Source organism: Chiloscyllium punctatum, chromosome 40 (assembly GCF_047496795.1).
Source record: "Chiloscyllium punctatum isolate Juve2018m chromosome 40, sChiPun1.3, whole genome shotgun sequence".
NCBI classification, from domain to species: Eukaryota; Metazoa; Chordata; class Chondrichthyes; order Orectolobiformes; family Hemiscylliidae; genus Chiloscyllium; species Chiloscyllium punctatum.
The window spans coordinates 62367295-62387132 of NC_092778.1; the positions used below are offsets into that span (position 1 = coordinate 62367295).

Sequence of the window (19838 nt, forward strand, 5' to 3'; positions counted from 1 at the left end):
TGCAGGGTTACAGGTGGTGGGGAGGGGAGGGGAGGAGGGTGGGTCTGGGTGGGAAGCTCTTTGGAGGGTTAGTGTGGGTTTGGGCTGAATGGCCTGCTTCTAGGGATTCTGTGATTTGACTCCTCACATTGACCTCCCCAGCTGTTCACTCCATGCTTTTTGATGGTGTCTCTGGAGGGCTTCCTGCAGCTCCAGTGAGTCTCTCCTTTTCTACCTCGTCCACCAAGGTGACCAATGCAGCATCCATTGTGTTTGCTCTCTCCCTCCCCTGTAGATTGGTTCAAACTTTCACAAGTTCATCCCATGATCTTTAAGAGATAGAGGCTGGCACTAACTGGAGTTGTTTGCTCATGATAGCGGCTTCTTGGGGTTAAGCATAGAAACCAGCAAAGAGCACAACCTGAATCTGGCTGGTCTTTGAAATCAGCAGATAGGTGTCCTTTACAATGGACTTACCAAGTAATCAACAAACTAGAGCTACTGACGTATTGCCTCACCGGTTTACAGGGTGCAGTTGAATTTAACCTCTCTTGCGTGTTCTGAAATTTCCAATGTCTTTTCTGTATTGAAATGATTGCTGCTAATATAATTTGTTGTGCATTTAGAATAAAGGAATTTAAAAAGAAAGTGGTGGCCTACGGCAAAGAAGTTGACAGCTTCAAGAAGAAAGAAATTATGACTCTTGATGAAATGAGGAATAATGTGGAAAAACTCAGTGAATTAACCAAAAATCTGAACGCAGCCATGGATGAGGCAGATGTGGGTAACCTTTTGGTGCAGCTGGATACAAATTATTCTGTTAATGTTCTTTTTCCAGTGGAGCATGTTTTGAAGCTCATTTTGATAGGGAGATGCTTTCGGAACAAGCCGTCACAACTAGTGTTCGGTCCTTGTGGCTTCTCATAATAATACACAGCGAGATAACTTATTTGTTATTTATCTACTCCATACCAACCAATGCTACCCTACTCACCCACCATCCAATCTCCCAAGTGCAGTAGATATTTAGTTCATAGTTACACCAGAGTAAAATTGACCTAAATGCCAAATTTTCTAAAAAACCTTTCAGGGAATCTATGTATCATTGGCAAGGCATATCTAATTGCCCCTGTACTAAGTGACTTGCAAGGCCATTGCAGAGTCTATCACATTGCAACAAGTCACATCTAAACAGATGAGGTAAGGTTGGCACGTTTCTTTCTCTAAAGGCCATTAGTGAACCAGGCAGATTTTTATGGTAATCGATGTTAATTGTCATAGTCACTATTATTGAGATCAATTTTATATTCCATGCTTATTGATTGAATTTAAATTCCATCAGCAGCTATGATGGGATTTGAACCTATGTACACAGAGCATTTACCTGGGCCTGTAGGTTGGGGGTGGCACGGTGGCCCAGTGGTTACCACTGCTGCCTCACTGTGCTAGGGTCTAGGTTCAATTCCAGCCTCAGCTGACTATCTGTGTGGAGTTTGCACATTGTGTGTGTGTGTGTGTGTGTGTGTGTGTGTGTGTGTGTGTGTGTGTGTGTGTGTGTGTGTGTCCTCCTACAATCCAAAGATGTGCAGGACAGTTGAATTGGCCATGCCAAATTGCCCATAGTGTTAGGTGCATTAGTTAGAGGGACATGGTTTTGGGTGGGTTGCTCTTCAGAGGGTTGATGTGGACTTGTTGGGCCGAAGGGCCTGTTTCCACACTGTGACATTACCTTTATGGAAGTTTACTTTGGGAAGTTTTATTTGAAATTCTACAGATGCCATATCTTAGCAAACTAACTAGTACCTTTTACTTCACATAGCAGTGCCTGTAGCATCAGTAACATTACCTCCTGCCCAAAGTATTCACTATTGGACTCTGTTTAGAAGTCTTAGTACATTTCCTATTTTTTCTCCTATTAGGTTAATTCACACTGTGCTGCAGAATAATGCTGCTATTATACAATCCAATCAAATATGTGGTAATGTAGAAGCATCCCATGTGATTGGTTTAAGCTTTGATCCATGAGGTGGTAACATTATTCCAAGCTACCCTGTGACCCAGATCCATTTCCTTATTTTCTGGTCCTCTGTGTAGTCACTCTATCACAACTCCTCAAATATTCCAAACAGTTTTGATTTCCTTTTTGAAAGAATGATGTACTTGCCATAGGGACAGGATTGATGGGACTGTCCAGTAAGGAGAGATTGAAAAGAGTGGGATTGGATACTTTGAAATTTAAAAGAATGGACAATTATCTCACTAAAGCAGTCAGAATCCTATCAGGTCTCACAGAGTGGATGCAATATGGATGCTTTCCACCTGATCAGAAGGGTCTAGAATCAGGGGACACCATCTCAAAGTAATGAGCAGACAATTTAGAATGGAGATGAGGAGGAATTTCTTCACTTGAGGGTTGTGAGTTCTTGGAACTTTCTAGCCTGGGGGCTGTGGGTGGAGATTGTTAGACTTTTAGATAGTAAAGGGATCAAGGGATATGGGGAAATTGCGTAAAATTAGCGATGAGTTAGAAGATCACCCATGATCTGATTGAATGGTGGAGTAGGCTAGAGAAGCCAAATGATCTACCTCTGCTTCTATTTCATAAGTAACTTTCTTATTCAACACAGAATTGTTACATTTTATAAACCAGTGTCTCCAGAGGACAAAACTGTATCTTCCCAAACTTTCTAATCCCTTTTTCTTCACATAACAGCATCTGTAGCTCCAGTGATATTACTTTCTGCCTGGAGTTTCATTATTTAGAGTCTTAATACATTTCATATATCAAAACTGTACCATCAATGGTCTCTTTGATGCCAATAATATCCATAATGAACCTCATTCTTTGTTTTTTTAAGGCTATAAACAGAGAAGAGGAGCTTTTGGAACACAAGATGACCCAGTTTCCTCAATTACTAGTCACAGTCAGCCAGAAGCAGCCTTATGAGCAGCTGTGGAACACAGCATATAATTTCTACACTAAATCAGAGATGTGGATGAATGGTGAGTTTTGAGAGATTGCCCGATGAAAGGAATCATTTAGTACAAACTGGTTAAAGTATGTGGAGTGAGTGGATAGTCTCCCTTTCCCTGTGGAGAAAGTGAGGACTGCAGATGCTGGAGATCAGAGCTGAAAAATGTGTTGCTGGACAAGCGCAGCAGGTCAGACAGCTTCAAAGGAGCAGGAGAATCGATGTTTCGGGCATAAGCCCTTCTTCAGGAATCCTGAAGAAGGGCTTATGCCCGAAACATCGATACCCTTTCCCTGTGGTCTACAAACTAAAGTGAGTGGATAGTCTCTCTTTCACTGTGGTCTACAAACTCTATCACCTTAAAGTTTCCATATAAACACTGGTGATATTTTCTGCTGATTCAGACAACATTTTTCATTAAAAGGAAATCCCATTTATTGAACTCTGTACAATTTTAAAATGATACAGAATTAAATGTAAAGATCCTGCGAGTAACGTTGAGTTAATTTGGCTGCTTTCTGGAATGGCAGGACTAGAGTCATACAACATGGAAACAGACCCTTCGGTCCAACCGATCCATGCTAACCATAAACCTAGAAAATTCTAACAGGACTAGTCAGGGTAAACACCAGAAGGTTTCCGAGGATAAGGGAGTCCAGAGCCAGGCTAGTCTGAGGATATTGAGTAGACCATTTCAGATTACGATGAGGAGAAATGTCTTCACCCAGAAGGTGGTGAGCCTGCGGAATTCTCTACCACAGAAAATGTTTGAAGCTGAAACATTATTTTCAAGATGGAGTTAGATGCAGTTCTTGGTGCTAAAGGGAACAAAAGATATGGGGAGAAAGTGGTAACAGGGTACTGAGCAGTGCTGTGAAAGCTAGTGCTTCCAAATAAACCTGTTGGACTATAACCTGGTGTTATGTGATTTTTAACTTTGTACACCCCAGTCCAACACCAGCGTCTCCAAATCCTGAGTAGCATGCTCATCCATGGTCGTATTGAATGGTGGAGCAGGCTTGAATAGCCGAATAGTCTAATTCCCTTATTTTCTATGTGTCTATGTTAAAATTTCTGAGGCCAGATATTTGTGGCCCTGGTGATATTTCCAAAATTATTGGCAATTTTTCACAGTAAACTTGGGTATGATCTTACAAGTCAGATGACATTGGGCAACATTACAGAAGTGTAGGAAAGTAGTCTTTGTTACTCATTTTATGTTCGGAAATTGGGTCATGTTAAACACACTTTGTAATTAAAAGGTCTGGATTATAAAATAAACTGGAATGCTCGTGATCCAACTTTAGATAATGACTGGAATAGTTCTGATCATTTTGCTAACTTGCTGCTGGAATTTCTACTCTCATCATTTTGTAGGACCCTTTCAAGGCCTAGATGCTGAGGAGATTACTAATGATATTTCAACTATGTGGAGAACAATATATAAACTGACAAAGACGTTCTCAGATATCACAGGACCTAAACGTGTAGCAGAAAGTGCTAAACTTAAAATTGAGAAATTTAAACCTCACCTACCAATTATAGCAATCATCTGTAATCCTGGCATCAAAGATAGACATTGGAATGAGGTAATGCTTTCTTTTCAAAGATGTACTTTATTCATAGAATTTTGAAAAATATATTGTCGAAATTTCAACTTCAAAAATGATCAAAAGTGCATCAAAATTCAAATTGTCTCCACACAGCATGTTCCACTCTAAGGTGGAACATAGCGCAAATATAATAGCTATAAAATTTACAATATATATTCCAGGTCAGGCATACAGCCTGACACTAATGCATTTCAAATCAGAAACAAAAGAGCATGCATTAGAAATTAACTTCTCTCCTTGCACCATGTTCTACACTGAGGTATATGCTTCAGTACAATTTCAATATTACTGATGTTCACAATGTAAATTACCTTGTCAGGAGCATAGCTGAAAGGATCCTGCAGATTGTAACCTTTTCTGATTGGCATGGCATAGGAATCTGAAACTTTGATGAAAGTAGGGATCCCTGATGTTGCTACTTCACACTAGTGGTACTGGCTGAGAATAAGACTGCAGTTTATCACACACTGGCATAATTTCAACTTTTTTCATTTGCGTGGTGAAGTTATTGAAAGAGAGAAATTGGTCTTGTGTATAATGAAATGAAATTTTGCCTTTTATGTCATTCCTGAAGATAAAATGACCCCAAATGGGTTTCAGTTGAATCACAGTTGGACAATCAAGTCAGGCACTAATACAAATTCTTTCTCCTCAAGAGTGGTGTAAGTGAACATTTTAAGCAGAAAGATGTTGTGACATCCAAACTAGTTTATGAACATGACATTTTTTCTGTCTTAGAGCCATAGAGTTATAAAATTGTACAGCATGGAAACAAACCCTTCAGTCCAACATGTCCATGCCGACCAGATATCCTAAATTAATCCAGTCCCATTTGTCAACATTTGGCCCATATCTCTCTAAACTCTTCTTGTTCATATACCCATCCAGATGCCTTTTAAATATTGGTAATTGTACCAATCTCCACCACTTCCTCTGGCAGCTCATTCCATACACGCACCACCTTATGTGTGAAAACATTACCTCTCAAGTCCTTTTTATATCTTTCCCCTCTCACCTTAAATCTATGCCCTGTTGTTTTGGAACTGCCTTATTCTGGGAAAAAGACCTTGGCTATTTGTCCTATCCATGCCTCTTATGATTTTATAAACCTGCATAAGGTCACCCCTCAGCCTCCGATGCTCCAGAGTAAACAGCCCCAGCCTGTTCAGCCTCTCCCTAAAGCTCAAACCATTCAACCCTGGCAACATCCTTATGAATCTTATTTGAATCCTTTCAAATTTAACCATGTCTTTCCGATAGCAAGGAGACCAGAAGTGAGCACAGTTTTCTAAAAGTGGCCTCATTAATGTTCTATATAGCCGCAACATGTTATCTAAATGGGGTGAGACGTTTGGGTGCTTTGGTACAGAGGGATCTGGGTGTCCTTGTTCATGAGTCACAGACAACTAGCATGCAGGTACTGCAGATAAAAAAGAAAATGAATGGAACGTTGGCTTTTATAACTAAAGGATTAGAATATAAAGGAAGGAAGTATTGTTGAAGCTATACAAGGAATTGGTGAGACCACACCTGGAGTATTGTGCACAGTTTTGGTCCCTTTATTTAAGGGAAGATGTAGTGGCATTAGAAACAGTTCAGAGGAGGTTCGCTAGGTTGATCTCAGAGAGAGGGGTTTGCCATGTGAAGAGAGATTGAACAGTTTAGGCCTATACCCTCTCGAACTTCGAAGAATGAGGGGGGATCGAATTGAGGTATTCAAGTTGATAAAAGGGTGTATAAAATAAAGTTAAAAAATCACACAACACCAGGTTATAGTCCAACAAGTTTAAATTGGAAGCGCACTAGCTTTCCAATTAAACCTGTTGGACTATAACCTAGTGTTGTGTGATTTTTAACTTTGTACTCCCCAGTCCAACACTGGCATCTCCAAATCATGTATAAAATAGACATAGAGTGGATGCTGGATTAGTGATGCTGGAAGAGCACAGCAGTTCAGGCAGCATCCAAGTAGCTTCAAAATCGACGTTTCGGGCAAAAGCCCTTATAGAGTGGATGCTTCCTCTTGTGGGGCATTCTTGGACAAGAGGTCATAGACTTAGGATAAAGGGAAGCAAATTTAAAACAGAGTTGAGGAGAAAGTACTCCTCCCAAAGGGTTGTAAATCTGTGGAATTTGCTACCCCAAAGTGCGGTGGATGCTGGGACAGTGAATAAATTTAAGGAGGAGTTAGATGGATTTTTGATTGGTAATGGGTTGAAAGGTTGTGGGGAGAAGGCAGGAAACTAGAGGGGAGAAGCATATCAGCCATTATTAAATGGCAGAGTAGACATTATGGGCAGAATGGCCTAATTTTGCTCCAATATCTTATGGATTTATGAACTAACTCCTATAGTCAATGCACTGACCATTTAAAATGCATACCCCAAGATGTAAAAGCCCCCATCCACTTCTCTCAGCAGGTTGTGGGAGACCTACTGAAGGAAAAGCAAAAATAACTACAGAATGTATTGTGTATTTTAGATATTTTAAACAAACTAGAAATTTTAGTTTCTTTAAATTCTGTACTGACCAATGGTTTGTTTTCAGATCAGCAATATTGTTGGATTTGATGTGAAACCACAAAAAGATACCACCTTGCAGGAAATGCTAGAATTTGGACTTGCAAATTACAGTGAGAAGTAAGCAATTCAGATCGTTACCGCCTTGTTTTTCCTTTCACACTATTTCCTCAACACCTGAACGTCAACAGACCCTAAAGTGACTGGACCAGCTATCAGATTTCACTGAGCAGATCTGAAACCAGTGCCCAGCCAGAGAGCAAAAGCAAATAAAAAAAACAGCAATACTTGGAAACGATGGGAGGCATGATGGCTCAGTGGTTAGTGCCGCCTTACAGTTCCAGGGACCCGGGTTCAATTTCGCCCACGGGCGACTGTGCAAACACCACACAAACATTCTCCCCATGTCCGCATTTGTTTCCTCCTGGTGCTCCTGTTTCCTCCTACAGTCCAAAGATGCGCAAGTTAGGTGGATTAGCCATGGGAAATGCAAGATTACAGGTAAGGGGGGATACTGTTTGGAAAATTGATGTCAACTTGACAAACTTGATGGGCTAAATGGCCTGTTTCCACACTCTAGGGGTTCTAAGATGTTCCTAAAATCCTTCTTTTTTCTGCATGGACCACTGACGTCTATATGCAGCAGGAACTGATGGAAGTGGATTCTTCTGTGCAGGCCCAACCTTTCCTCATAGCATAATCCCTCCATACCCAGTATTAGCTTATTGAACCTTCTCTGGACTGCCTCTAATGCCTGTTCATTCTTCCTTAGATAGAATCTGAGATCTTTCCATACCCCAGCTCACTGATGCTGCAATCAGCAGGAAATTTTGGATTCTGTATTGGCCCACCAATCGCTGTACACAGGACATTGGAACAGCTGCCTGCATGCAGCTTAGAGGGAACGTTGCTTGGGAATGAACATATTTGTCATATTGAACCTCCATTTTGAAGTATATAAGACTGATGCTAGCTGAAGTCACGGTACAATGGTAGTGTCCCTGCCCCTGGCTCAGAAAGTTTTAGTTCAAGTCCCATCCATACTGGAAATGTCTCATAATAAGTCTGTACAGGTTGATTTGGCAGCCCTTGTTGTGCATTGGGAGTGTCCCTATCTCTGAGCCAGGAGCCATGGTTCAAATCACACTTACTGTGGACATGTGACTGAGCAAAGTTCATTAGAAAATATCTAAAATGGAGGCACTGAGGTGCTCTTGTACAGCGGTAATCCCCCTTCCTCTGAACCAGGGGACCCATATTCGAGTCTCACCTGCTGCAGAGCTGTATAATAACATCTCTGAACAGGGGATTTAGAAAGTACCTATGAAATGTGTAAGACTAGTGTGGCACATGGGCCAGTTTTACTGTCTTTCAACGGCCAGGTCATGATATGCAAGAGGGTCACCAGAGTGTTGACCTTTGTCCTCCCTGTCATACAGAGTAAATGATGCTCTAACCTGTACCGTGATCTCTTTGCGATGGTAATGCTTGCCCGAAGAACTCTCCATGTGAACACAGAGGAGCATGAATCTTACTCCACCCCTGTATTATGTCACTTACAGAAATTCTGATATCCTATAACAATGAGTGTGTTTCATGCATTTATATTTTGTTGATGTGGTTTATAAAATGGAGTGTTTTTTCTATATGCAAATCTTAAATTGCATACATATTTACTGATATGCCTAGACTGGAAGAGATTGGTGTCGCAGCCAGCAAAGAGTATTCACTGGAGAAAGCTCTTGCAAAGATGAAATCAGAATGGGTGGAGTTAATCTTCAACTTTTCAAAGTATAGGGACACGGTGAGTATGTTTCAAACCAAGAGAATTGAAAAATGATGAACCTCTTCACTTGTATACCATGACGGGCAAATATTTAATATTGACTGATTAATCCTGAACAATTTTGCCTAAAACTTGGCAACTTTATTGTGTCTAGTCACAGGATTTGAGCGGCCCAGTAAATACTGTCTTTGGTACTGTCTGCTGAAATGGTTGCTCTCAGTCACAGTGGCAACAAGGCTTTTCCTGATGATTGCAGCATCAGTGGGCTGGGGTAAGGAAAGATCTCAGATCCTACCTAAGGAAGAATGAACAGGCATTAGAGACAGTCCAGAGAAGGTTCAATAGGCTGATACTGAGTATGGAGGGATTATGCTATGATGAGAGGTTGGGCCTGCACTTGTTGGAATACAGAAGAATGCGAGGCAACCTTATTGAAACATGCAGAATTCCTAGGGGACTTGACAGGGTAGATTCAGAAAGGTTGTTTCCCATTGTGGGAGAGTCAGAGGGTGGCGTGGTGGCTCAGTGGTTAGCACAGCTATCTCACAGAATCAAGGACCCTAGTCCAATCCCACCCTCAGACGACTGTCTTTGTGGAGTTTGCACATTTGCCCCGTGTCTGTGTGGGTTTCCTCAGAGTGCTCCACTTTCCTCCCACAGTCCAAAGATGTGCATGTTAGGTGGATTGACCATGGGGAATTACTCATAGTGTCCAGGGATGTGTAGGCTAGGTGGATTAGCCTTGGGAAATGCAGGGTTACAGGGATAAGGTGAATGGGTGGGATGTTCTTCAGGGGGTCAGTGTGGACTTGATGGGCCAAATTGCGCTGCTCCCACACTTTAGAAATTCTGTGAGGCATCACTTATTTTCTCAGAGGATGGAGAATATATCTAATTGTATTGCAGAGAGCTGCAGAAGCTGAATTATTAGGTTTAGATTAGATTCCCTTCAGCCCACCAAGTCCACACCGACCCTCCGAAGAGTAACCCACCCAGACTCATTTTCCTCTGACTAATACACCTAACGCTATGGGCAATTTAGCATGGCCAATTCACCTGACCTGCACATCTTTGGACTGTGGGAGGAAACCAGAGCACCCGGAGGAAACCCACACAGGCACGGGGAGAACGTGCAAACTCCACACAATGCCAGTTGCCCGAGGCCAGAATCGAACTTGGGACCCTGGTGCTGTGAGGCAGCAGTGGTAACTACTGAGCCACGGTGCCACCCTGTATTTTCAAGGCTAAGATAGATTGTTGATCAGTGGGGTTATGGGGAAAAGACAAAAAGTGGAGGTGAGGATTATCAGATCAACCAATGATCTAATTGAATATTGGAACAAAGTCAATGGGCTGAATGGCCTACTGCTGCTCCAATGTCTTATCAAATGGTTAACCACATTCACACTCTGCATCGCTCTGTAATTCTTTTAGAGAATATTAGGGCTGATTTGTATCACCAAAGGCTTAAAAACAGGCTTTTCACTATTATATTGGGTGGTCAGCCACTGTAACTGTAACATAATCTATTCACCAGACCACCTGACTCACAACAAGCTTCTCCAGAAACTCTTCTGTATAAAATGGCATAACTAACACCCCAACTGCAATGCTAACAGACAAACATGTACTGTTGTTTTTCTTGGACGTAGCTGGAATGGGTTTCTTCTTAAAAACTGGGATTTAATTTCTCACTTCTACGCAATCAGAAGCAGAATGAATCTTTCTCATGGGCTCCACAAAAAAAATGTCTTCCTGAGGCGAGCTGTTCTAGGCAACCCCTGTTTGGTATTTGTGACTTGCCTACCCAGTTCAAAACAGGGGCCCCATGACTAGGCCTCAGGATTCCATTGGCCTCTTCACCTCCAAAATGAGCAGTCAGCCACTGAAAAGTTAAAGTTAACCTTAATATCTTTGGAGATCAGGTGAGATTGCATTTAGTGCTTGGATTAGTTTACCCAGGCGCAGTCTGAAATTATCTGCTGCATCATGCCAGTGGGTACCTTTACTGCAACAACGGACTGCTCAGCAAAAAGTCACAAAATGCAGGGCTGTGATTTTCCTTCTGTGGGGTTGTAGGGGCCGGTGTCTTGTATGGGTGTATAGAAACACAAGCATTTCTTTTGAAAACTAAGGAATTTTATTACTGAAGTAACTGCACAGAGGCAGATATCCTATCACCAAGCCACCATTTATTTACATGTGCTCAGTACACTGGCTGTAACCAGCCAGCTTAGAGCTAGTCCCTGATTCCGAGGCAATACTCTGGATCCCCTGTTTATATCTGTCAGCCAAGAGTCCCCTATTGGCTCAGGTTAACAACCCCAATTGAGGATCTCATAGTCAATAAGATTTATTGGTTCCAATCACTATAGTCATATTACTGTAAATGTCAATTATTTTGAAAATCTAATTTGACGTCATAACTATGGCTCAGAAACTGGTACCTTAATGTGAAGTTGTAGATAAACTACACTGATTCCTATCAATTACTGATAAGATTCCTTTCTGTAACCTCCTACATTTTCAGAATATAAGCATACTGTCCTCAGTGGATGATATCCAGGTACTGCTGGATGACCATGTCATTAAAACCCAGACAATGCGTGGATCTCCATTTATCAAGCCTATTGAAGCTGAGTGTAAGGTAAGACAAATAGATAAGGGAGTCCATTTGGAATACACCAATACTAAACACAATGAGCTAGGAACCATTGTCTAATTCTGCACCGATAATAAATGGAGTATATTTTAATAAGTAAATCTATACCTGCGGTTTATCTTAAATTTTAGAACTGAATTTGCAATGTGATGGGAAGCAGTTCAAGTAGCAAAATACATTAACCAGTTATCTGCGTAAAGCTTTTAAAAGTAATAAAAACATTATAATTTGAGTCAATTTTTTGGATTTTTTTATATGTTTCGGTACAAGCTATACTTTTTTGAAAAACACAGTTTGATTAGATAATAGAAATAATGTACAAATCACATTTTACTGTTAAATATGCTCTTTAAAAAATCAAATTCCCCCAAGCAAAATGGATGGGACTTTATTACTTGATTGTTATTGTGATGATACTGTGGCTTTACGAGGTGTTCTTTGTTCTGGTTCCTTTTAAGAGCGAGATTGAAAGAGAGCTGAAGAGTGGTCTGTGAGAAAGTAAACAGCTCTTGAGACCTTGGTGCTTTTTGAACATTGGAACAATAGAAATAGCACAAGTTGGTGTGGTCAAGCTCTCAGAGAACCAAGATAGAACATAGAACGTAGAACATAGAACTTTACAGTGCAGTACAGGCCCTTCGGCCCTCGATGTTGCACCACCCTGTGAAACCAGTCTGAAGCCCATCTAACCTATACTAGTCCATTCTTGTCCACATGCTTATCCAATGACCATTTAAGTGCCTGTAAAGTTGGCGAGTATACAATGTTGCAGGCAGTGTGTTCCATGTCCCTACTACACTCTGAGTAAAGAAACTATCTCTGACATCTGTCTTACATCCATCACCCCTCAATTTAAAGCTATGCCCCCTCGTGCTAGCCATCACCATCTGAGGAAAGAGGCTCTCACTGTCCACCCTATCTAACACTCTGATTATCTGACATGTCTCAATTAAGTCACCTCTCAACCTTCTTCTATCTAACAAAACAGTCTCAAGGCCCTTAATCTTTCCTCATAAGATCTTCCCTCCATACCAGGCAACATCCTAGTAAATCTCCTCTGCACCCATTCCAAAGCTTCCACATCCTTCCTACAATGCGGTGACCAGAACTGCACGCAATACTCCAAGTGCAGCCGCACCAGAGTTTTGTACAGCTACGGCATGACCTCATGGTTCCGAAACTCGATCCCTCTACTAATAAAAGCTAACACACCGTATGCCTTCTTAACAGTCCTATCCACCTGGGTAGCAACTTTCAGGGATCTATGAACATGGACACCGAGATATCTCTGCTCACCTACACTACCAAGAATCTTACCATTTGCCCAGTACTCTGCATTCCCGATGCTCCTTCTAAAGTGAATCACCTCACACTTTTCCACATTAAACTCCATTTGCCACCCCTCAGCCCAGCTCTGCAGCTTATCGATGTCCCTCTGTAACCTACAACATCACTCAGCACTATCCACAACTCCACTGACCTTAGTGTCATCCGCAAATTTACTAACCTGTCCTTCTATGCCCTCATCAAGGTTGTTTATAAAAATGACAAAGAGCAGTGGACCCAAAACAGATCCTTGCGTTACACCACTAGTAACTAAACTCCAGGATGAACATTTCCCATCAACCACCACCCTCTGTCTTCTTTCAGCTAGCCAATTTCTGATCCAAACTGTTAAATCGCCCTCAATCTCATGCTTCCGTATTTTGTGCTGTAGCCTACCATGGGGAACCTTATCAAACGCCTTACTGAAATCCATATACATCACATCAACGGCTTTATCCTCATCCACCTGTTTGGTCACCATCTCAAACAACTCAATAAGGTTTATGAGACACGACCTACCCTTCATAAAACTTCATCAACTTATTCCTATCAAGATGATTATAAATCCTATATCTTATAACCTTTTAAAACACATTACCCACAACCAAAGTAAGGCTTACTGGTCTATAGTTAACAGGGTTGTCTCTACTCCCCATCATAAACAAGAGGACAATATTTGCTATCCTCCAGTCTCCAGGTACTATTTCTGTAGACAATAATGACATAAAGATCAAGGCCAAAGGCTCAGCAATCTCCTAATTGGCTTCCCAGAGAATCCTAGGATAAATCCCATCTGGCCCAGGGGATTTATCAATTTTCACCCTTTCCAGAAATTCTAACTCCTCCACGTTGTGAACCTCAGTCCCATCTAGTCTAGTAGCCTGTTTCTCAGTATTCTCCTTGACAACATTGTCTTTTTCCAGTGTGAATGCTGACAAAAAATATTATTTTAGCACATCCCTGCTCTCTTCTGACTACACACACAAAACTTCCCACCACTGCCCTTGATTGGCTCTAGTCCTACTCTAGTCATTCTTTTATCCCTTATATACCTATAGAAAGCTTTTGGGTTTTCCTGATCCTATCTTCCAACAACTTCTCATGTCCCCTCCTCACTCATCTTAGCTCTCTCTTTAGGTCTTTCCTGGCTACCTTGTAATTCTCAAACACCCTAACTGAGCCTTCACATCTCATCCTCTTGACAAGAGATTCAACTTCCTTAGTAGACTATGGCTCCTGCTCTCTGTCTGACAGGTACACACTTATCAAGGACAAGCAGTTGCTGTTCCTTGAATAACCTCCACATTTCTATTGTCCCCATCCCCTGCAGTTTCTTTCCCCATCCTCTGCATCCTATACCTTCTCTAATTGCATCGTAATTGCCTTTCCCCCATCTGTAGTTCTTGCCCTCTGGTGTATACCTTTCCCTTTCCATTGCTAAAGTAAACATAACTGAATTGTGGTCACTATCACTAAAGTGCTCACCTACCTCCAAATCTAATACCTCGCCAGGTTCATTACCCAGTACCAAATCTAATGTGGCCTCGCCTCTTGTTGGCCTGTCTTCATACTGTGTCAGAAAACCCTCCTACACACAATGGACAAAAACTGACCCATCTAAACTACTTGAACTATAGTATTCCTATTTGGAAAGTTAAAGTCTCCCTTAACAACTACCCTCTCACTTTCACTCCTATTGAGAATCATCTCTGCTATCCTTAAAGATTTTTTAGGTTTTTTTTAGTTTTCGGTAATAGCAGTTGCTGATGGGGTCTTGAGGAAATGAAAGCTGTTTGTTTCCTCTCTTGGTTACTGCTAAAAGCTGGGGGTTCACTTCCTTCTGCTGGAGTTGCATGTGAGACACTCTGTTTTCTGAATTTGCCTTTTGACGAGAATGTATATATGGGATATTACTATGTGGTAACAGTTACTGCTTAGTAGCAAACTAATCTATTATTTTATTAAGCATTTCAATAGAGTTACAGCTAAGCCAATTATTTTATTTTTTCTTTTATTGTATTGAATACATTTAACTAACATTTACTTTTAAAAAATAAAATCTTAGGGTGTAGACTATCTTTATAATATATTTTGAGGAGGTCTGGTCTGGCCCATAACATTATAGAAGCTAGGAACTAGCAGCAGGAGTAGGCCAATCAGCCTTTCGAGTCTGCCAAGGTAGACTATACTTCTACTATCTTATATCATCCTAATGATTTTTGTCTTGTTTGTAATTTTTAATAACTTAGGTCTGGGAGGAGAAGCTTGTCCTAATGCAGAATATTCTAGATGCCTGGTTAAAGTGTCAGGCCACGTGGTTGTACCTTGAGCCTATCTTTAGCTCCGAGGATATCATTGCTCAAATGCCAGAAGAAGGTCGGAAATTTGGTATTGTAGACGGCTACTGGAAAGACATTATGTTGGAAGCTGTAAGTAAATCACCTGTTCAATATAGGGATGATTTGAACTGGAGGTAGGACAGCCAGTGGTTAAGTGATAATGTTACTGGATCAGTAATCCACAGGCCCAGATCAATGCTCCGGATCATGGGTTCAAATCCTACCTGAGGAGCTGATGGAATTTAAAATCAATTCTAAAATATCCAGAGTTAAAAGCTAATCTAGTGATGATAATTAGCTTCATTGTTGTTAAAAAAACACCTAGTTCATTAACAGCCATTTACGGTGGCACGGTGGCTCAGTGGATAGCACTCTGCCTCACAGCACAGGGTCCCCGGTTCGATTCCAGCCTCGGGTGACTGTCTGTGTGGAGTATGCACATTCTCCCCGTGTCTGCATAGATTTTCTCCAGGTGCTCCGGTTTCCTCCCACAGTCCAAAGATGTGCAGGTCAGGTGATTTGGCCATGCTCAACTGTCCATAGTGTTAGGTACATTAGTGAGAGGGAAATGGGTCTGGGTGGGTTACTCTTTGGAGGGTCGGTGTGGACTGGTTGGGCCAAAGGGCCTGTTTCCACACTGTAGGAAATCTAATGTAATCTGACAGCCTTTTGGAAGGCTTTATTACCTGTCTGGTCTAGCCAACTTGTGGTGGTGGACTCTTAACTGCCCTCTGAAATGATCCAGTAAGTTACTCAATTCAAGGGGCAATTAGGGACAGGCAACAAATGCTGATCTTGCCAGAGAGACACACATGCTGTGAAAGAATAGAATGAAAATTTAGAGTTTAGGATTGCCAAATGTTAGAAATCTCCTTTCCAACTTAAACCTTAGATAATGCAGGAGGATTTGAAAGCAGCGACTGGCTGCCCAACCACTTCCTTCTATAACTGTGGTACAAGCTAGGGCTAAGAATAATATTTTCTTACATTTGCTTTGCAGTTGCTCTATTCAGAATGTGATTTTCTGTTTCCCTCCATTCACATCCATACCCTTTTCTGTTTGCAAATCTTTGTTGGTCAAAACTGGTTTTGATCTGTGTGTTACAGGAGGCTAAAAAAGTGCATGTCAGTTGTGCCCTGAGTTTAGGAAGCTTCTGATTTTTTGTTTTGGTTTACAACTATTTGGATCTACCCACTGTGAACAGGAGGGTGCTTCTAGCACATAGCAATGGACCGCTTTCAAAATGTTGACAGCATTAATGAGATGATAAGGATACTGATTCCACTTTATTGACAATGCACCCCTGTCACAGTGGGTGCCAACGTATAGCCCTTGTGGACTTAGCCCCATCTTCACACTGAAGATGCCCTCCATTGTGTTGTGTAGCACATCCACTGCAGTAAACAGGATAGATGGAGATAGGGTCCAGTGGGTTAAGATTGGATATCCATGAGAGGCAATGAGCCAAGAGCGGCAGTAAAACCTTTCTCCCCAACAATCTGGAACGCATTGGACTGGACCATCCCTCACTCTACAACTATCATCAAGTGTGGTGAGCAAATCTGGTTCAATGAGAAGTATCACGTAGCAACAACATTAAATGGATTTGAAGATGAAGTATCCACCTGGTGAAGCCACGGACTGCATATATACCTGATGTAATACATTTACAGCATCACCTACTGGTACAACCGCATTACAGACCAGAGACTGGTTTTTCTCTCTTTCTGCATCCTGATGTGCTACCACATACAACTGAACAGCTTTTATCACCACCAAGTCACCTGTGGCAATTTTCACCTTTTGCACCACCAGTAAATCCCCCCCATGTTTCCAACTGACTAATTTACATACAAAACCCATAAGAGCAATGAAAGATTGTCAGTGGTGAGGGAGAAGTAGAGAGCTAAATTAAAATGGAGTTGGGCGGTGAGATAAAGCAGTCTACCCCAGAGACTTCATAATAAATAATAGTTGGCTTAATATCGATTATAGTCTATGATTGAATTCTATGCTGAGTATGTATAACTTTTGATGTGTTGTGAAGGAGACGTGATAACACAGAATTGTCATGTTCTCACCTGTGGTGTTTGACTGTTTTGTTGCAAGGTAAAAGATACCCATGTTTTGGTAGCAACATCTCAGCCCAATATGCTGGAAAGACTTTTGGAGGCTAATGTTCTCCTGGAGGACATCCAGAAAGGACTTAATTTATATTTAGAGAAGAAAAGACTCTACTTCCCAAGGTAATAGATCCCTTCTAAAATATGCTGTGATTTTTCTTCATATAAAAGTATAAAAAGTTTAAAAATAGCAGTATTTTAGATGTAAGAGATAAATATTTTAGAACTTGAACCCGAATCTAGCCCACAAATAGTAAGACTATTATTGTATCTCAATAATCCAAGATGTAGTGGATATTTTTATTGAGGCATCTGATGCATATACACATAATATATGTTATAAATATAAACAAATATTTATATTGGCTATATTAAATATAACCAATTAAATATTGGTTATATTTAATAATCAATTTCTTTAGTTATTCTGGTTGTATTCCACCAGTCACCACTTATGTTGTAAATGATAAAGAGAGTATTGTGAACTTAGGTACAGCTAATTCACAACCCACCAAGCAGCAGTGCAGACCTGAGTATCCTGTTTACCTTGTCACATCTACCACAAATACAAAGAGCTCCATTCTGAAGTAGATGCAGCTCCAACCTCCCAGTGCTTCAGAGCCCAAGAAAAATACAAGAACGTACGAACATAAGAAATCGGAGCAGGAGTAGGCCAACTGGCCTGTCGATCCTGTACCACCATTCAATAAGATCTTTTCATACACTCAGCTTCATGTACCCTTCCACTCACCATAGCTCTTAATTCCTTTATTGTTCAAAAATCTATTTGTTTTTGCCTTAAAATTATTCAATGAGGTAGCCTTAATTGCTTCATTGGGCGGGGAATTCCATAGGTTCACAACCCTTTGAGGACCTCAACTCAGTCCTAAATCTACTCCCCTTTATTTTGAGGTTATGTCCCCTAGTTCCAGTTTCACCTGCCAGTGGAAACAACCTCCCTGCTTCTATTTATTTTATCTATCCCCTTCATAATTTTATATGTTTCTGTTAGATCTCCCATCATTCTTCTGAATACCAATGAGTATAGTTCCAGTCTACTCAATCTCTCTTCATAAGCCAACCCCCTCAACTCCAGAATCAACCCAGTGAACCTACTCTGCACCCTCTCCAATGCCAACACATCCTTTCTCAAGTAAGGAGACCAAAACTGTACACAGTTCTTCAGATGAGGCCTCACTGACATCCAAAAAAGCTGTAGTATAATCTCCCTATTTTTAAATTCCATCCTTCAAACAATGACGGACAACATGCCCTTTGCCTTCTTAATTACCTACGGCACCTGGAAGCGGACTTTTTGTGTTCATGCACAAGAACACCCGGGATCCTCTGCAAGGATCCTGCTCTGCCAAAAGTGTGCAACAGACAGGGATTCATGTGCTCCATTACCCATCACTCTGAAGCCCCTCCTAAATCATGGGAGTGGGATAATTTTGATATCAGAGCAATATCTGTTGGGGGCTTTGGTACACCAATCATCCATCTCCAGGTTTGATGACACACAGTTGTTCAGCTGCAGAGATTCCTGAGACCTGGGGTAGACCAGGAAGCACTTCAATTTGTAGGAACAAAAGTATAATTGTCCATGATTCTATCTCTTATCAACCAGTTTCCTCTAAAAACATTTTCTCCCCGCTTTTCTTTGATTCCATTGAACTTGCTTTGATGACACCTTCTTCCTTATCAGACTGGCTGAGATGTCTTCCTTTCTCTTCAACTGAGAGTTGTCCACTGTTGTAGTTGTGTTGGTACAACCTGCTCCACATCCTCGCTCCCATGTATCCTCCCTCCTCACCCTGCATTGTGTATTAAAGTCTAATGTTGTCAGATTGAGATCATTTACTTGCTGTCTTTGTCCCGCTGTTGCTTTTCTCTTCAGATTCTTTTTCTTGTCCAATGATGAGCTGCTTGAGATTCTCTCGGAAACCAAGGACCCGCTTCGAGTTCAGCCACACCTGAAGAAGTGCTTTGAAGGGATCGCGAAACTTCAGTTCAGTGATCAGCTCCAAATCACAGGGATGATCAGCTCTGAAGATGAAATAGTTCCATTCATTAAAATGATCTACCCAGCAAAAGCAAAGGTACCCATTGCTTCCTACGTTTCTTAGTTGCTCTTTCAATGATTGCAGAAGAACCCAAAATGTAGACAGTTGTAATTTCCCATGGCTGAATATAACAAATGGTTATTAGGGGTTTTCTTCTTAATTGACACAAGGATTTGAAGGATGCAGCGATTCGTAGAGCTCTACTCATGTCTTTCACAGACAGACTTTGAGTGTTAGAAAGATGAGACTAGAATGCAAACAGCAAGACTGATAAAGCAGCTCACATGAAAACCATTTGATTTGAGATTTCTGACTTTTATGAAATCGAAAGGAAAAGCTGAGATGATGATTTTTAAATAATTCTGTTTATATATTAGAGTAGACACATGTTCATACAAGAATAGAAGTTTATATTTATTCGATAATGGGGAATTATATTTCTGAAGGCAGTTAGC

The 19838-nt window shown here is 41.1% G+C and overlaps 1 protein-coding gene across 1 annotated transcript in view; it reads left to right on the top strand.

Annotated features, from left to right (window-relative positions):
• The window catches only part of dnah3 (dynein axonemal heavy chain 3), a 193852-nt gene that overhangs the window by 65180 nt on the left and 108834 nt on the right, over positions 1 to 19838 (top strand). The window contains exons 15-23 of the mRNA XM_072560097.1: positions 606 to 759; positions 2838 to 2982; positions 4329 to 4540; positions 7112 to 7203; positions 8773 to 8887; positions 11400 to 11516; positions 15107 to 15286; positions 17307 to 17443; positions 19218 to 19419. Of these exons, the coding sequence (XP_072416198.1) occupies positions 606 to 759; positions 2838 to 2982; positions 4329 to 4540; positions 7112 to 7203; positions 8773 to 8887; positions 11400 to 11516; positions 15107 to 15286; positions 17307 to 17443; positions 19218 to 19419 (1354 nt within the window). The remainder of the gene's footprint in view (positions 1 to 605; positions 760 to 2837; positions 2983 to 4328; positions 4541 to 7111; positions 7204 to 8772; positions 8888 to 11399; positions 11517 to 15106; positions 15287 to 17306; positions 17444 to 19217; positions 19420 to 19838) is intronic.